The sequence below is a fragment of the Myxine glutinosa genome, chromosome 2, assembly GCF_964187855.1.
Source record: "Myxine glutinosa chromosome 2, kmMyxGlut1.1, whole genome shotgun sequence".
In the NCBI taxonomy this organism is placed as follows: Eukaryota; Metazoa; Chordata; class Myxini; order Myxiniformes; family Myxinidae; genus Myxine; species Myxine glutinosa.
Genome location: NC_136262.1, coordinates 108,014,624 through 108,029,706, shown reverse-complemented (window position 1 = coordinate 108,029,706; position 15,083 = coordinate 108,014,624). Strand labels below are relative to the sequence as shown.

Sequence of the window (15,083 nt, the reverse complement as noted above, 5' to 3'; positions counted from 1 at the left end):
ACCGGTCCAGGATTGTACCCAAGGAAACTGCTTCGGAAGCCATATGCATCTTAAGATGCAAAAAGGCGTGGTCTTCTTCTAATATTCCTAGAGCTTAGCATATACATCCACATGGAACCGGAGATGATGACTTATGATGAAAGTTGAATGTAAGCAAGCATCAAAATGTGAGAGCAGGACAGCTATCAGGTAAGCAAGCATCAAAATGTGAGAGCAGGACAGCTATCAGGTAAGCAAGCATCAAAATGTGAGAGCAGGACAGCTATCAGGTAAGCAATCATCAAAATGTGAGAGCAGGACAGCTATCAGGTAAGCAATCATCAAAATGTGAGGGCAGGACAGTTATCAGGTAAGCAAGCATCAAAATGTGAGAGCAGGACAGCTATCAGGTAAGCAAGCATCAAAATGTGAGAGCAGGACAGCTATCAGGTAAGCAAGCATCAAAATGTGAGAGCAGGACAGCTATCAGGTAAGCAAGCATCAAAATGTAACAGCAGGACAGCTACCAGGTAAGCAAGCATCAAAATGTGAGAGCAGGACAGCTATCAGGTAAGCAAGCATCAAAATGTGAGAGCAGGACAGCTATCAGATAAGCAAGCATCAAAATGTGAGAGCAGGACAGCTATCAGATAAGCAAGCATCAAAATGTGAGAGCAGGACAGCTATCAGGTAAGCAAGCATCAAAATGTGAGAGCAGGACAGAGCCGCCACTGAGCTTGGGGGAAGTGTCGTCATTTCCCGGGGTACTCTGGGTACCAGCAACATCATAACAATGGCGCCGCTTTTCTCACCGCACTCAGTGGGGCATTTCCTCCTCCCCATGGATGGCAACAGATGGGAATTGTCCATGTTCTATCCTTCGAAATGCAGAACGTCAAGCAAGGAAGTAGCACGTACCATTTTGAAATCTTTGGTGTGATTCGGCCAGGGTTTGAACCGCCAACCTCCGAGACTCGGAGAGGATGCTCTAACTATTATACTACCGAGTCTGGTCAATTGTGAAGAATAGAGGAGTTATTGCTGGCACCTTGAACAAATTGCAGATTGCTGCCAACTTCAGTCATCAGGCCTGTCCAGCCGGTTCAAAGACATGATCCAATAACATTCCCCGGCTGACCCCACAATAGGGTGTGTGTAATTGGGGTCATGAGAGAAGTAATGGTGTCAAGGCCCATCCCGAGAAATACTCGGAGGTTCCAAATAAAATGGAAATGTTCACAAGCCTTGAATTATCCGGCCACGTTTAAAACACAGCTCGTCTCTTTGTTCATCCCCAAGGTGTTGGTTTAGCGGTTCGGGTGTCGGCTTGGGATCCTAGGATCCTGGGTTCGAATCCCGGTCGATCGCTGAATTGACGCCAGGGGGGTTGACTCCGCCTGTCATCCTTCCGAGGTCGGCAAATTGAGTACCAGTTCACTGGTAATTCCCTGTGTGTCGCAAGAGGCGACTAACAGGGTTGGCGGCAGGAAGAGCATCCGGCCGTAAAACATTGCTTCAAAAAGGGGACCAAGGTGCCCGAAAAAGGCCAACCCCTGCTCTGCGGGGAAAATGGCCTCGAAAGGTGGTCTTGCCAAACCAGCAGGAAATGTACTCTAGGAGGCCAAGGTATTCAATAAACGCAGAAACAGGTGCTGTTATATCAAAACGGAGTCATTATGACGTGGATTTACCGGGCATTCGAAAGGAACATGGCAACCACACCTTGAACATTTCATTTATGGCTTTGATTTAATACATCAACACAACGTTGGTTCAGGACAACATCGATGATCTACAGTGGCCCTTCCAGAGCCTTGACTTTTGCCCAGTGGAACTATTCAAAGGCAACTTGGAATGCTGGCCGCATGAGGGCCACAGCAACCAAGTACAACCCAGCAATGAACTAACACCTGCTCTGAAGGAGGACGTACCACAGCCTGGTATCTATCCACCTTCGGTAGGTGGTGGGAGATATCATGAAGCTGTGATATCTGCCAACACCTACCATTGAAGCTCTACACGCTTTGCTTATTGGGGATGATTTAAACAATTGTGCATTTCTAGCCTTGTATAGTTGTCTCCATGCAGCTCACTTATGAGCAGGTCTCCTATCAGGTAAAGCTGACACGAACGCAAAGCTGCCCTTATTGTCACACTCTATTTTTCAGTTCGTGGGTCTATCCGTTCCCTTATATCTTGTATATCTTGAGAACAAGGGCTGATCGATAGACCCAGAGATCCCCCCACATCCAGGATGGTGTACCCCACCTTCACGAAGAGCCATGGCAGAGTTAGAGAGAGACAGGAGGTAAAGGGCCAGCCCATTGGGGACCAATCGGTACTCTGACCATGATTGCGCTGCCCTGACGAATCCGGGAATCAGGGGAGAATAGGGAAGCTATGGCCCCTGACTTGCGTTGGGGGTACATCCACCGCGAAAATGTGTCCATGACATTTGTGATCCGTTGTGTTTGTGGTCTTTGTGAACGGTGGAGGTGTAGCCCGTAAACCCCTAGGTGTTTAGCACTTGTTTACTTCCTACTATGTTTGTTAATAAGGTACAATACAATGCAAAATGTAGGAGGGATGATTGTCCCAATCAAAAGAGAATTTCTCACCATATATTCTGACAAGTTAGGTAGTAATTATAAAAAAGAAACTTTAACAATATGGCTGATAACAATAAACAACAAAACGCACAACTGCTGACCTCAATTGCTTTGTGGACAAGAATCGCTGTACCTGTTCTCTCTAATGGTGGGTCCAAGTCGTAAGACTCCGATGGCCTTTCCTTAAAGGTGTTGTCCATTCGTAGGGGAGCATCTCTTGAAAAGAGCCGTGTAAAGGGTTTCTGTGACTTATCGGCCTTTTCTGGACTCGGAGGATCCTTCCCGTTGGCACCTGTGCCTGTAGGACATAAAAGAAGGATTTTACTCAAATTCAGGTAGATATTATCATAAAGCTACCTGAGCAATGTCTTTTACAAACTGGCGGGCCAGATTCTTGAAATTAGAGCATATTTTGGCGGGTTTTATCTTATAGCTGGGTCGAGGTTCAAACTCCGGGTAGACAGTGCAGGGGCATGTGCAGGTACCTCTCGGATATCCTGTCTGAAAAACTAGTTTCTCGTCTACAGTTATTATAACCTTGTAAAAGTATTTTCATTTAACGGAGCATTTTTTGAAATTACTTACAATCACGTGAAAAAGTAAGTACACCCCATGTAAAGTTTTGATTTTTTCAACATATTTCAACATACAGCTATTTGATCTTCATTTCAACAATATTGATAGATAAAGGTGATATAATATAACAAATATCAGGAAACATTTACATTTTGTAGTCCATTGTATAATTTAAATAAACATAAATGCAAATTTCGCATGTGGAAAAAGTAAGTCCACCCTTGGCTCCAATAGGTGGGATTGACCCCTTTGGCAGAAACAACCTCAAGTAGGCGTTTCTTATAACTGTCTCTGACATCGACTGGGAGAAATTTTTGCCCACTCCTCCATCCAGAAATCTTTCAGCTGTGCGATGTTTGAGGGGTTTCTTGCATGCACAGCTCGTTTCAAATCACCCCACAACATCTCGATGGGATTTAGATCCGGGCTTTGACTTGGCCATTCCAGAACCCTCCATTTCTTTCTTTTCAGCCATTCCTTGGTGGATTTACTGGTATGTTTAGGGTCATTGTCATGTTGCAAGGTCCACCTTCGGTTGAGCTTCAACTTTCCGACAGATGGCCTCACATTATCCTCAAGCACCCTCTGGTACAATGAAGAATTCATCGTGGATTCTATGATGGTGAGCTGCCCAGGCCCTGATGCAGCAAAGCTGCCCCAAACCATAATATTTCCACCACCATGCTTTACAGTTGGTATTAGGTTCTTGTGGTCAAATGCTGTCTTTGGTTTTCGCCAAACATGTCTTCTGGTACTGTGGCCAAATAGCTCTACCTTTGAATCATCTGTCCAGAGCACTTTGTTCCAGAAGTGCTGATCTTTGTCGAGGTGTTCATTGGAAAACTTTAGTCTTGCCCTGATGCTCTTTCTGGACAGCAAAGGTTTCCTCCTTGCACACCTCCCATGTAGATCAAATTTGTGCAGCCTCTTTCTAATGGTAGACTCGTGGACTTTGACATCAACAGTGGCAAGAGCTACCTGTAGGTCCCGTGATGACATTCTGGGGTTCTTAGAGACTTCTTTCAGCATCTTACGGTCTGCTCTCGGGCTGAACTTGCTGGGGCGGCCTGGCCTGAACAAGTTGGCAGTTATTTGGAATCTTCTCCACTTGTAGATGATCTTCCGGACAGTCGAATGATTGATTTCAAATTGTTTGGAGATCTTTTTAAATTGCTTCCCAGACTCGCAGGCATCTATAACCTTCTTTCTGAAGGCCTCAGAGAGCTCTTTTGATCTAGGCATGGTGATGCCGCACACTTCAACAACAAAGAGCAAACCAAACTAAATGTCTGAGGTTTAAATAAGACAGGTTCCTCCAAGATCCTCTCTAACGATGTTCTAATCATTTGCACCTGAGCTGGTGCACCTGATTCTAATTTTAGGTATTTGAAGTAATGATAAATGTAGGGGTGTACTTACTTTTTCCACATTCGAAATTTGCATTTATGTTTATTTAAATTATACAATGGACTACAAAATGCAAATGTTTCATGATATTTGTTATATTATATCACCTTTATCTATCAATATTGTTGAAATGAAGATCAAATAACTGTATGTTGAAATATGTTGAAAAAGTCAAAACTTTACATGGGGTGTACTTACTTTTTCACGTGACTAAGTCAAGGCCGCTCAGTGAGCCTGCACTATGAAGTAGGATGAACTTCCCCGTCATTCTCTCCTCTTCACCTTAATATTTTTCTCCCACTTCCATGTCATTGGATCATCCTCTAACAATTTCACCCTTGATCTGGTAATTCGGTATTCCATTACCTATGATGATAACTACAACAAACAAAGATTTGAATAACATGAAAAGTGTAAAAACAAGGCCGATAGTCTAAGGCCGGGCTTGCATCTGCTGAGTGAAGGATCTCCTGTCCCCCTGTCATATGACGAGATCCTCAGCTCTGATTGGTGGATGTTTGTGAGGGACATATATACACCGGACGGACAGACTTCATTCTTCCTGTCTGTCATTCAAACAAAATTTAAAACAGTTCTAAACAGGAAACTTACTGTTTTTAGGGATGCCATAAGGGACACAAAGAACAGGCATGAACCACTCATTTAACGTGTTAAATAAGGTGGTGTAAGAGACACTGCATCAACAGCGGTGAACTTGTGATTCAATGTTTGTTTGTTTTTTACCTCCGCCGCCGAAGGTGGAAGGAGGTTATGTTTTCTCCCCTTTCTGTCTGTTTGTTTGCTTGTCTGTCTGTCTGTTTGTGAACAAGATATCTCAAAAAGTTGTGGACGGATTCGGAGGAAATTTGGCAGAGATGACGCGTATGTGACAAGGACGAAATGATTAAATTTTGGTGAAGATCCGGATTTAGATCCGGCTACTAGAATTTTTTAAGTGATTCTTCACCATTGGGAGTTTAAGGCCAAAAACGATACATAAAGTCAGGTTCACTATGTTAACAAATATAATTTCGTTCAAAATTTTGGGAGATGAGCAAACCTGTACATTTTTGGAATCATCAGAGCATGGAGAATCCGAAAATCAATGTTGGCATTTGCACAGACACCTGCATGGCCGCCATTTTGGATTTTCAAAATGGCCGCCATAAAATACATAGTTTGCGCTATCTCGGCTTCTAGTCAACCTAGAAACTTAATTAAATATGCTAATCCTATGTTTTCTGGGTCAAGGAATCCAATAAAGGCCTCAAAATAGTGCTCAGGATTATATAAAAGCAACAAACAAAGGTAATTGAAAACCATTGTCTTTATATTTGTGATATAACTGTATTACATAATACATGATATTGCAAGTCCTTTGAAGTTATAGGTATGGGTTTATAAAGCAAGAAAGCAGCCTTGTTAGTATCAGATTGAACTATAAGTCCTATACACAGGATCTACGAGGTCTACACCGTTCAGGAATATGCTTTTACAGATCTTCATCACTGTCCTGAGGGTCATTTTCGCAAAGGTGTCTACGCAAATGCCAACATTAATTTTTGGATTCCTCATGCTCTGAATATTTCAAAAATGTATAGTTTTGCTAATCTCCAAAAATTTTGAACGAAAAAACATAGTGAACCTGACTAATAGCGGGATATCTCAAAAAGTTGTGGACAGATTTGGTCGAAACTTGGTGAACCGGTTGGGTGTCTGACACAGACTAATCAATTTGATTTTGTTGAAGATCTGAATATGGATTCGGATAAGAGAATTATTTCATTTCTAAGTGATTCTTCACCATTGAGAGATAGGACTAAAACCGATACATAGCACGATATCTCAAAAACTTATGGAAGGATTTGGACGAAACTTGGTGGATGAATTGGTTTGGTGACGAGAACAAGCCGATTAGGTTTTGGTTCAGGTTCGAATCCAGATCCGGCCTATCAGTGGGATACAAAACATAAACTGTTCAGCCTGGCGGAGGTATGCGCTCCACCGAGTGCCCTTCTAGTTGTTTTTTTGTTTTGTTTTTCTACCATCTACAGCCATCAAAACTTTTATTTAATTTAAAATGAATTATATATTTGAACACAGTCGAACACACATCTCCTTTTTTGTACGAATGAAAACCTTCAGTTTAGCAAAAAAAAACTTTGGGCAAAATTTTACGCCGTCTCAACCAATCAAATTTGCGCTCTGAGGTCAGAGTAACAGCAAGATTCAGACAAAACGGTGGTGTTTCAGACTTGAATTCAGCAAGACTCAAACTTTGTCCAAAACATCTATTTGTTGGACCAGTGCATCTTTTTCTCTACGATAGCTTCAAAATTATCAGTTTCTCTAAGAAGAGTTGAAATGACCCTTCCCATGTCCTCTTTCTCAAAACTGTGTGTGGTAAGGTGTTCTATGAACTATCTAGTCCAACATCTAACATTCACTTTTTAGTTTAACGTTTCTGTGTAACGAGAAGAGAATCGTGCGTTCCTATGCGAATTGGAACAATGATAGTTTTCTGATTTTGAGGTAGGTATAAAAATATATTTTTACATGACATAAGTGTGGCGGTGAAATAGTCCTCACACCCAGGTTGAGGAGTTACTCAAAAGAAAGGCGTTGAATTACAGGCAGTCCCCGGGTTACGAACGAGTTCCGTTTTTAAGTCTGTCTGTAAGTCGAATTTGTATGTAAGCCGGAACAGTTACGTACGGTTCACATCTAGCGTCAATTAGTCAAATGTTTGTCTTAGTATATAGTATATATTTTCCCTAAAACATCTATAGGTATAAAAAAAAACATTAAAGAAACATTTCTTAAACTGTTTAGATAGAAAAGAAAAGATAATGATTAAAGGTTAACACTTACTCTCGTTCCAATTGATGTCTTGCAAAACTCGAAACGATCATACCTTGATATATCTCTCCGAGATGATGGGCCTGGTGTTGGAGTGTTGGACCTGGTACTGGAGAGGATGGACCTCGTGCTGGTCAATTTTCTTAAAGTAAACATCAAGGGTGGCTTGAACAGAGCTTTTCTCATATTTCTCTTGTCTACCGCTCCCCTTATTATATACTTTGTGTGTCTGGTTGATCTTTTTTTCTGTGTGATAAATGTTAGCTCTTTCACGAGCCTTGATTCTGTATGCAACACCAAAAAAAAAAAATTTTTTTTAAAGTGTTTAAAAAAAAAAACTATTTTTTTAAATAATAGGCTTTATGGAGGTCGGTCGGTACGTAAGTACGGGCGTTCGTAAGTCGGACGTTCGTAACCCGGGGACTGCCTGTATATCCTTGCAAATTGACTTTTACACATTCCTTATTGGTAGAATTTTCAAAATAACCTTTTGTACACAATAGTAGTCCCTTGAGGCTAAACCGGGATAAAAACGAGGCTGAAAATTTCACATTTAAATTAACACTGGAATTCAGCAAGTGCAAAACCTTATTATTGTGATAAACGGAATTCAATTTCATTGGCAACCCTGAGGTGGGCACCTGTGTGAGTTGGGGATTCGTAGGACTCTGAGGGCCTGTTCTTGAAGGTGTTGTCTTTGCGGTTGGGTGCGTCACGGGAGAACAGACGCATCAACTGTGATCTCTTGCCGTCAGCAGAGGACTTGGAATGGCAATCACCATTTCTCGAAGACACTGCAAGAAGAACATGCCACACTTGGCTAGTTAAGGGTTAATACTCGCAAATGCAAATAGCACATTGTGCACCTCAACACGTCAATTACCATGCAAAATTAAAATCATTTCCACAGGGCCACAGGGTGGAACAGATGTGGTGATGAGGATTTTCAGCCATTTCGGTCAACTTTATCACACTTCATTTGCACCTGTTCTGCCTCACAGCTTGCTCAATGCTTTTATCATGTTTCCATTTGAATCTTCAGGGAAAAGTAGAATGATATTAAAAATTAAATCCAAGTGCACACTCACCATCACCAGATCTCTTCTGAACAACGAACACTACCTGCAATGTACAAATCTGTCTGTGGCCGACATGACCGTTTCAAAGGGCAGCTGGGACTATTGTGGTATTTATTTTTAATGACAATATATCGGGTTTATTGCAGGTTAACATGGCAGGAACTGCTCACTTCCCTGATATATATATATATATATATATATATATATATATATATACATAAAGTATATACAGTGCATTCAGACCGCTTCACTTTTTGCACATTTTGTTATGTTGCAGCCTTATGCTGAAATCGTTTAAATTCATTTTTCCCCTCATCAATCTACACTCAATACCCAATAATGACAAAGAGAAAACAGGATTTTAGAAAGTTTTGCAAATTTATTAAAAACAAAAACTGAAATATCACATTCACATAAGTATTCAGACCCTTTGCTATGACATTTGAAATTTAGCTCAAGTGCCTCCCATTTCTCTTGATCATTTTTGAGATGTTTCTACAACTTAATTGGAGTCCACCTGTGGTAAATTCAATTGATTGGCCATGATTTGGAAAGGCACACACCTGTCTATATAAGGTCTCATAGCTGACAATGCATATCAGAGCAAAAACCAAGCCATGAGGACGAAGGAACTGCCTGCAGAGCTCAGAGACAGGATTGTGTAGAGGCACAGATCTGGGGAAGCCTCCAAAAACATTCTGCTGCATTGAAGGTTTCCAATAGCACAGTGGCCTCCATAATTCTTAAATGGAAGAAGTTTGGAACATCCAGGACTAGAGCTGGCCGCCCGGCCAAACTGAGCAATCGGGGGAGAAGGGCCTTGGTAAGAGAGGTGACCAAGAACCCGATGGTCACTCTGGCTGAGCTCCAGAGATCCTGTGTGGACATGGGAGAAACTTCCAGAAGGACAACCATCACTGCAACACTCCACCGACCTGGGCTTTATGGCAGAGTGGCCAGACGGAAGCCTCTCCTCAGTGAAAGACACATGAAAGACCACAGAATCTTGTTTCTCACAGTCTGGGAGTCCTTTAGGTGCTTTTTTACAAACTCCAAGCGGGCTTTCATGTGTTGCCTCCCATATATATATATATATACAGTCACGTGAAAAAGTAAGTACACCCCATGTAAAGTTTTGACTTTTTCAACATATTTCAACATACAGCTATTTGATCTTCATTTCCACAATATTGATAGGGAAAGGTGATATAATATAGCAAATATCATGAAACATTTGCATTTTGTAGTCCATTGTATAATTTAAATAAACATAAATGCAAATTTCGCATGTGGAAAAAGTAAGTACACCCCTACATTTATCACTACTTCAAATACCTAAAATTAGAATCAGGTGCACCAGCTCAGGTGCAAATGATTAGAACATCGTTAGAGAGGATCTTGGAGGAACCTGTCTTATTTAAACCTCAGACATTTAGTTTGCTCTTTGTTGTTGAAATGTGCGGCGTCACCATGCCTAGATCAAAATAGCTCTCTGAGGCCTTCAGAAAGAAGGTTATAGATGCCTACGAGTCTGGGAAGGGATTTAAAAAGATCTCCAAACAATTTGAAATCAATCATTCGACTGTCTGGAAGATCATCTACAAGTGGAGATGATTCCAAACAACTGCCAACTTGTTCAGGCCAGGCCGCCCCAGCAAATTCAGCCGGAGAGCAGACCGCAAGATGCTGAAAGAAGTCTCTAAGAACCACAGAATGTCATCACGGGACCTACAGGTAACTCTTGCCACTGTTGATGTGAAAGTGCACGAGTCTACCATTAGAAAGAGGCTGCACAAATTTGATCTACATGGGAGGTGTGCCAGGAGGAAACCTTTGCTGTCCAGAAAGAACATCAGGGCAAGACTAAAGTTTGCCAAGGAACACCTAGGCAAAGATCGGCACTTCTGGAACAAAGTGCTCTGGGCAGACGAGTCAAAGGTAGAGCTATTTGGCCACAGTACCAGAAGACATGTTTTGCGAAAACCAAAGACAGCATTTGACCACAAGAACCTGATACCAACTGTAAAGCATGGTGGTGGAAATATTATGGTTTGGGGCAGCTTTGCTGCATCAGGGCCTGGGCAGCTCACCATCATAGAATCCACTATGAATTCTTCATTGTACCAGAGGGTGCTTGAGGATAATGTGAGGCCATCTGTCGGAGAGTTGAAGCTCAACCGAAGGTGGACCTTGCAACATGACAATGACCCTAAACATACCAGTAAATCCACCAAGGAATGGCTGAAAAGAAAGAAATGGAGGGTTCTGGAATGGCCAAGTCAAAGCTCGGATCTAAATCCCATCGAGATGTTGTGGGGGGATTTGAAACGAGCTGTGCATGCAAGAAACCCCTCAAACATCGCACAGCTGAAAGAATTCTGCATGGAGGATTGGGCAAAAATTTCTCCCAGTCGATGTCAGAGACTGGTAGACAGTTGTAAGAAACGCCTACTTGAGGTTGTTTCTGCCAAAGGGGGCAATACCACCTATTAGAGCCAAGGGTGTACTTACTTTTTCACGTGACTGTATGTATATATATGAAAACCTCGAAACTGATGTGACAAAGAAATCTCCTTTGTGGGCCATGAATATGTGGCTCACTAAAGTATCGTATTTCTGTGATAATTTGATTGAATGCAGATGTAATGCTAGATAGAGATTGTGGTGATGAAAATCAGAAGTCATTGTAAAGATGTAATTGATAAAAATGAACTATAGTATTTTAACGAGCCTCTTGTCATAGCTATATGTGCACTCCTCAACATCCAATAACTACACCAAGCAACAACAATCATCTCCCAATGTGAATGCAAGACAAAGTTCAAAGGCCATATCTGTAGTAACAGCACAAAACCAGGCACAATGTTTCATTGATTTATTCAGTTTGAAGTGAGTGTCCCTTATTGTTTGTCATGTCCAATAATGAATCAGAGTCGTTTGTGTCAATTTCACACAGCATGAAACACTGTGCTGGAGACAACAATTAGCGTAAGAGGCGAATCTGTCGAATACGTGCTATAATAGCAAAATGTAAAGCTTCATTTTGCATATCAAATACGATTAAATGTAACAATCCTTGACTGATCTGCTCTTCAATTGCACAGTAACTCGGTCCATATCTTCATTAACCCGACTCGGGGATTAAATGGTTCGGCGTCTGGGATGTCGGTGGTTCGAATCCCGTCGGGTCATCCCAAAGACTTTAAAAATAGTATTTGCTGCTTTCGTGCTTGACACCCGTCATTTAGAGATGATAGAGGATGAACAACCAATCATAGGTTGGCAACACTAGCAAAGGTTTTGATGGGCCTAAAGGCATCGAAGTTCCTGAAAAGGAACTCGTATTTATTTATTACTTGCCTCAAGTATGTTGGTTGTGTGCGTTATTCTGTCTGTTTGTCTGTCAATCGCCTACAGGTCAAAATTTTAAGGTCGACAACTTTGGTCAAAAGATCGACAACTTTGGTTGAGGTTGAGGTCAAAAGGTCAACAGGTTGACTTCAAAAGAGGTCAAACGTTTTCAAAGAGGTCAATCAAAAGTCAAAAGAGGTCAAAAGTCAAAAGAGGTCAAAAGTCAAAAGAGGTCAAAAAAGTTTTGGTTGAGGTCAAAAGGTCGAAATTTCTAAAACCCTCAATTTTCATCCGATTGACTTCCGACATTTGAAGAGGATTTTCAGACGAGGTCACTGAATTCAACCACCAATTATTTTGCAGGTCAACTTTGACCAAAAGGTCAACACAGGTGAAAGGTCGACAACTTAGGTGATATTTCTAAAACCCTCAATTTTCATCTGATTAACTTGACATTTCAAGAGGATTTGTATATCAGGTCACTGAATTCAACCACCAATTATTTTGAGGTCACCATAGGCCAAAGTTCAACAACTTATTTTGGGGATTTTGCAAGTATTGTGTTATGCACGACATATTTCTTGTTTTTTTGTTTATTACTTGCAAAATCGAAGAGTTTTCAAGTATATTGGTCAGTTACGTTTGTTATTCTGTCTGTTTGTCTGTTTGTCTGTCTGTCAGTTTGTTTGTCACTCGCCTACAGGTCACAATTCTAAACCGATCGTCACGAAACTTCACCAAGTTGTAGAGGTCGTCACAATTGAGAAGCCTATTGATTTTGAGGTCAAAGGTAAAAGGTCATCTGTAGATCTAATTTCTAAAATCTCCATTTTTGATCCGATTGACTTGAAAATTGAACAGCATTTGTATACTGAGTCACTAAATTGGTAAACCAAGTATTTGTGAGGTCAAAAGGTCAAAGGTCAACTCAAAGTCAAACTTCCAAAATCATCAATTTTCATCCGATTGACTTGAAAAGTTAACAGCATTTGCATAGTGCCTCACTGAATTGGGAAACCATATATTTTTAAGGTCAAAAGGTTAAGGATAGACTCAAGGTCAAACTTCTAAAATTATCCATTTTCATCTGAAAAATCATCACTGTATCTTATTAACCTGAAAATTAAACAGCAATTACATAGTGCATCACTGAAGTGGGAAACCAACTATTTTTGAGGTCAAAAGGTCAAATGTCAACTCCAGGTCAAACTTCTAAAATCATCAATTTTCATCTGAAAAATCATCACTTGTCATCCTCTTGACCCGAGCTTTGATCAAGATCGTTAATTTTAATCTTGATGAAATGGACAATTTGATGGATCAATGGCAACCTTTTTTGGGGGTGAGGGGTGAGGAGGGAAGTGGGTTTTGCAAGTATCATGCTCCACATGACGTCTTCTTGTTTATTTATTTATTAAACCTAAGCAAACACAATAGACAAACCTTCCATCCAACCACCTTTCACATTGATATCTCCACTACAGCTAGCCTGTGCCAAATTCAGGCTCAGTTTACAAAGGTGCTCTCACACAATGGCTCATTATTGCCAGTCAAGGTACCTAAACCTGCCCTACAATCCTGGTATTCTTTAAATTAAACCACAAATAGAGTCGACATCTGTGTACATGTTGAGCAGGTATAAAAATCCGAGTGAATGAAAATGAATGAAAACTTACCAAACACATCTTCATCAGTCCCATCATTTGTCGCCATGTTCTCCGGGTCGGTGTCCTTTTGCAACTCGACTTGATTGCCACAGACACTTTTTTCAGAATGATGTGAACCGATGTTTCCTAGAAAGTAGATAAAATCACGTGGTCTTTCTCAGGATATACTGTTATTGAGCTCAGATATTTCCAACCATCTGTACTCGAAAACGATTTGCCCAAGTCGGGCATATTCGGGAGTATATATGGCTAACAGGAAGCTCCAATTACAATCTGTTACCGAGGCTTTAGAATTGAGGTTGTTTGTCATGTGTCCTGGGTGATGTGACGTGATAGTCTATGAAACCATGACTACCTCTACCGTAAATAATCATTTGATCCAGAGCCGTAATAAGCACAATTGTTGCCTTCGCTGAATTAGGGTGACATGTTGTTGTTCAGACTCACAATTTAAAATATTTCAGAATCATTAAAGAAAAATACAGTGATGTACACATCATGATAGTTACAGTATCAACGACCACCATAGGTCAGCATTACAGCTGGTCTACAAGGGTACTTGATTCCAAAGACAGTTCTTTTGCAATATCAACTCCAACACATATTTTACAAGCAAACGTATCCAGCCCCAGTGATGGGAAAAGTTTAAATTTATTTATCAATTTAAATTATTTCATTGACAATTTGATGCCAATTTAAAAAGGTTAATTGTGCTGCTCTCTTGGTTTCACTCGGAAGCAAAGCTCTGAGATACTTATATCGCCAAACACCAAATGGTGGTGCAACATCTGGCGGCGGAGATTGGATTTGTCATAAAAGAGGGGAAATATAGCTATTTTAAATTGTGTTACTCCATAAAAATCTGTATTAAATCTACTTTAATCCAGATGTTCATGCTGATTTTAAAGATTACTGGAAGGGACAATAAAATGATTGACTATATTGCATCAAGAACAGTGAAATTAAAATGCAAAATCACCAATCAGGAGCTTTTCAAACCCAGCGCGGCAAGCGGGAGACAGATGAACGCACGGGAGACAGACGAACGCACGGGAAACAGACGAACGCACGGGAGATAGACGAACGCATGGGAGATAGACGAACGCACGTGAGACAGACGAACGCACGGGAGACAGACGAATGCACGGGAGACAGATGAACGCACTGGAGACAGACAAACGCACGGGAGACAGACAAACGCACGGGAGACAGACAAACGCACGGGAGACAGACAAACGCACGGGAGACAGACAAAGGCACAGGAGAAAGGCACAGGAGACAGACGAAGGCACAGGAGACAGACGAACGCACAGGAAACAGATGAATGCACGGGAGACAGACAAACACACGGGAGACAGACGAAGGCATGGAAGACAGACAAAGGCACAGGAGACAGACAAACGCACGGGAAACATGAATGCATGGGAGACAGACAAACGCATGGGAGACAGACGAACACACAGACAGGCATGTTGTTTCATGATGATAGGGGGATCCATTTTTTATCCACAATTTTGAACCACTATAATTCTATTGCTAAGAAACAAAATCAAACA

At 41.2% G+C, this 15,083-nt stretch overlaps 2 protein-coding genes across 2 annotated transcripts in view; both read right to left on the bottom strand.

Annotated features, from left to right (window-relative positions):
* LOC144890862 (uncharacterized) overlaps positions 1–15,083 on the bottom strand; it is an 812,162-nt gene that overhangs the window by 723,206 nt on the left and 73,873 nt on the right. The window lies entirely within an intron of this gene.
* The window catches only part of MBP (myelin basic protein), a 72,991-nt gene that overhangs the window by 19,334 nt on the left and 38,574 nt on the right, over positions 1–15,083 (bottom strand). Inside the window, exons 3-5 of the mRNA XM_068107503.2 lie at positions 13,537–13,653; positions 8,072–8,224; positions 2,722–2,886 (exon numbers count right to left, since the gene is read on the bottom strand). Of these exons, the coding sequence (XP_067963604.2) occupies positions 2,722–2,886; positions 8,072–8,224; positions 13,537–13,653 (435 nt within the window). The remainder of the gene's footprint in view (positions 1–2,721; positions 2,887–8,071; positions 8,225–13,536; positions 13,654–15,083) is intronic.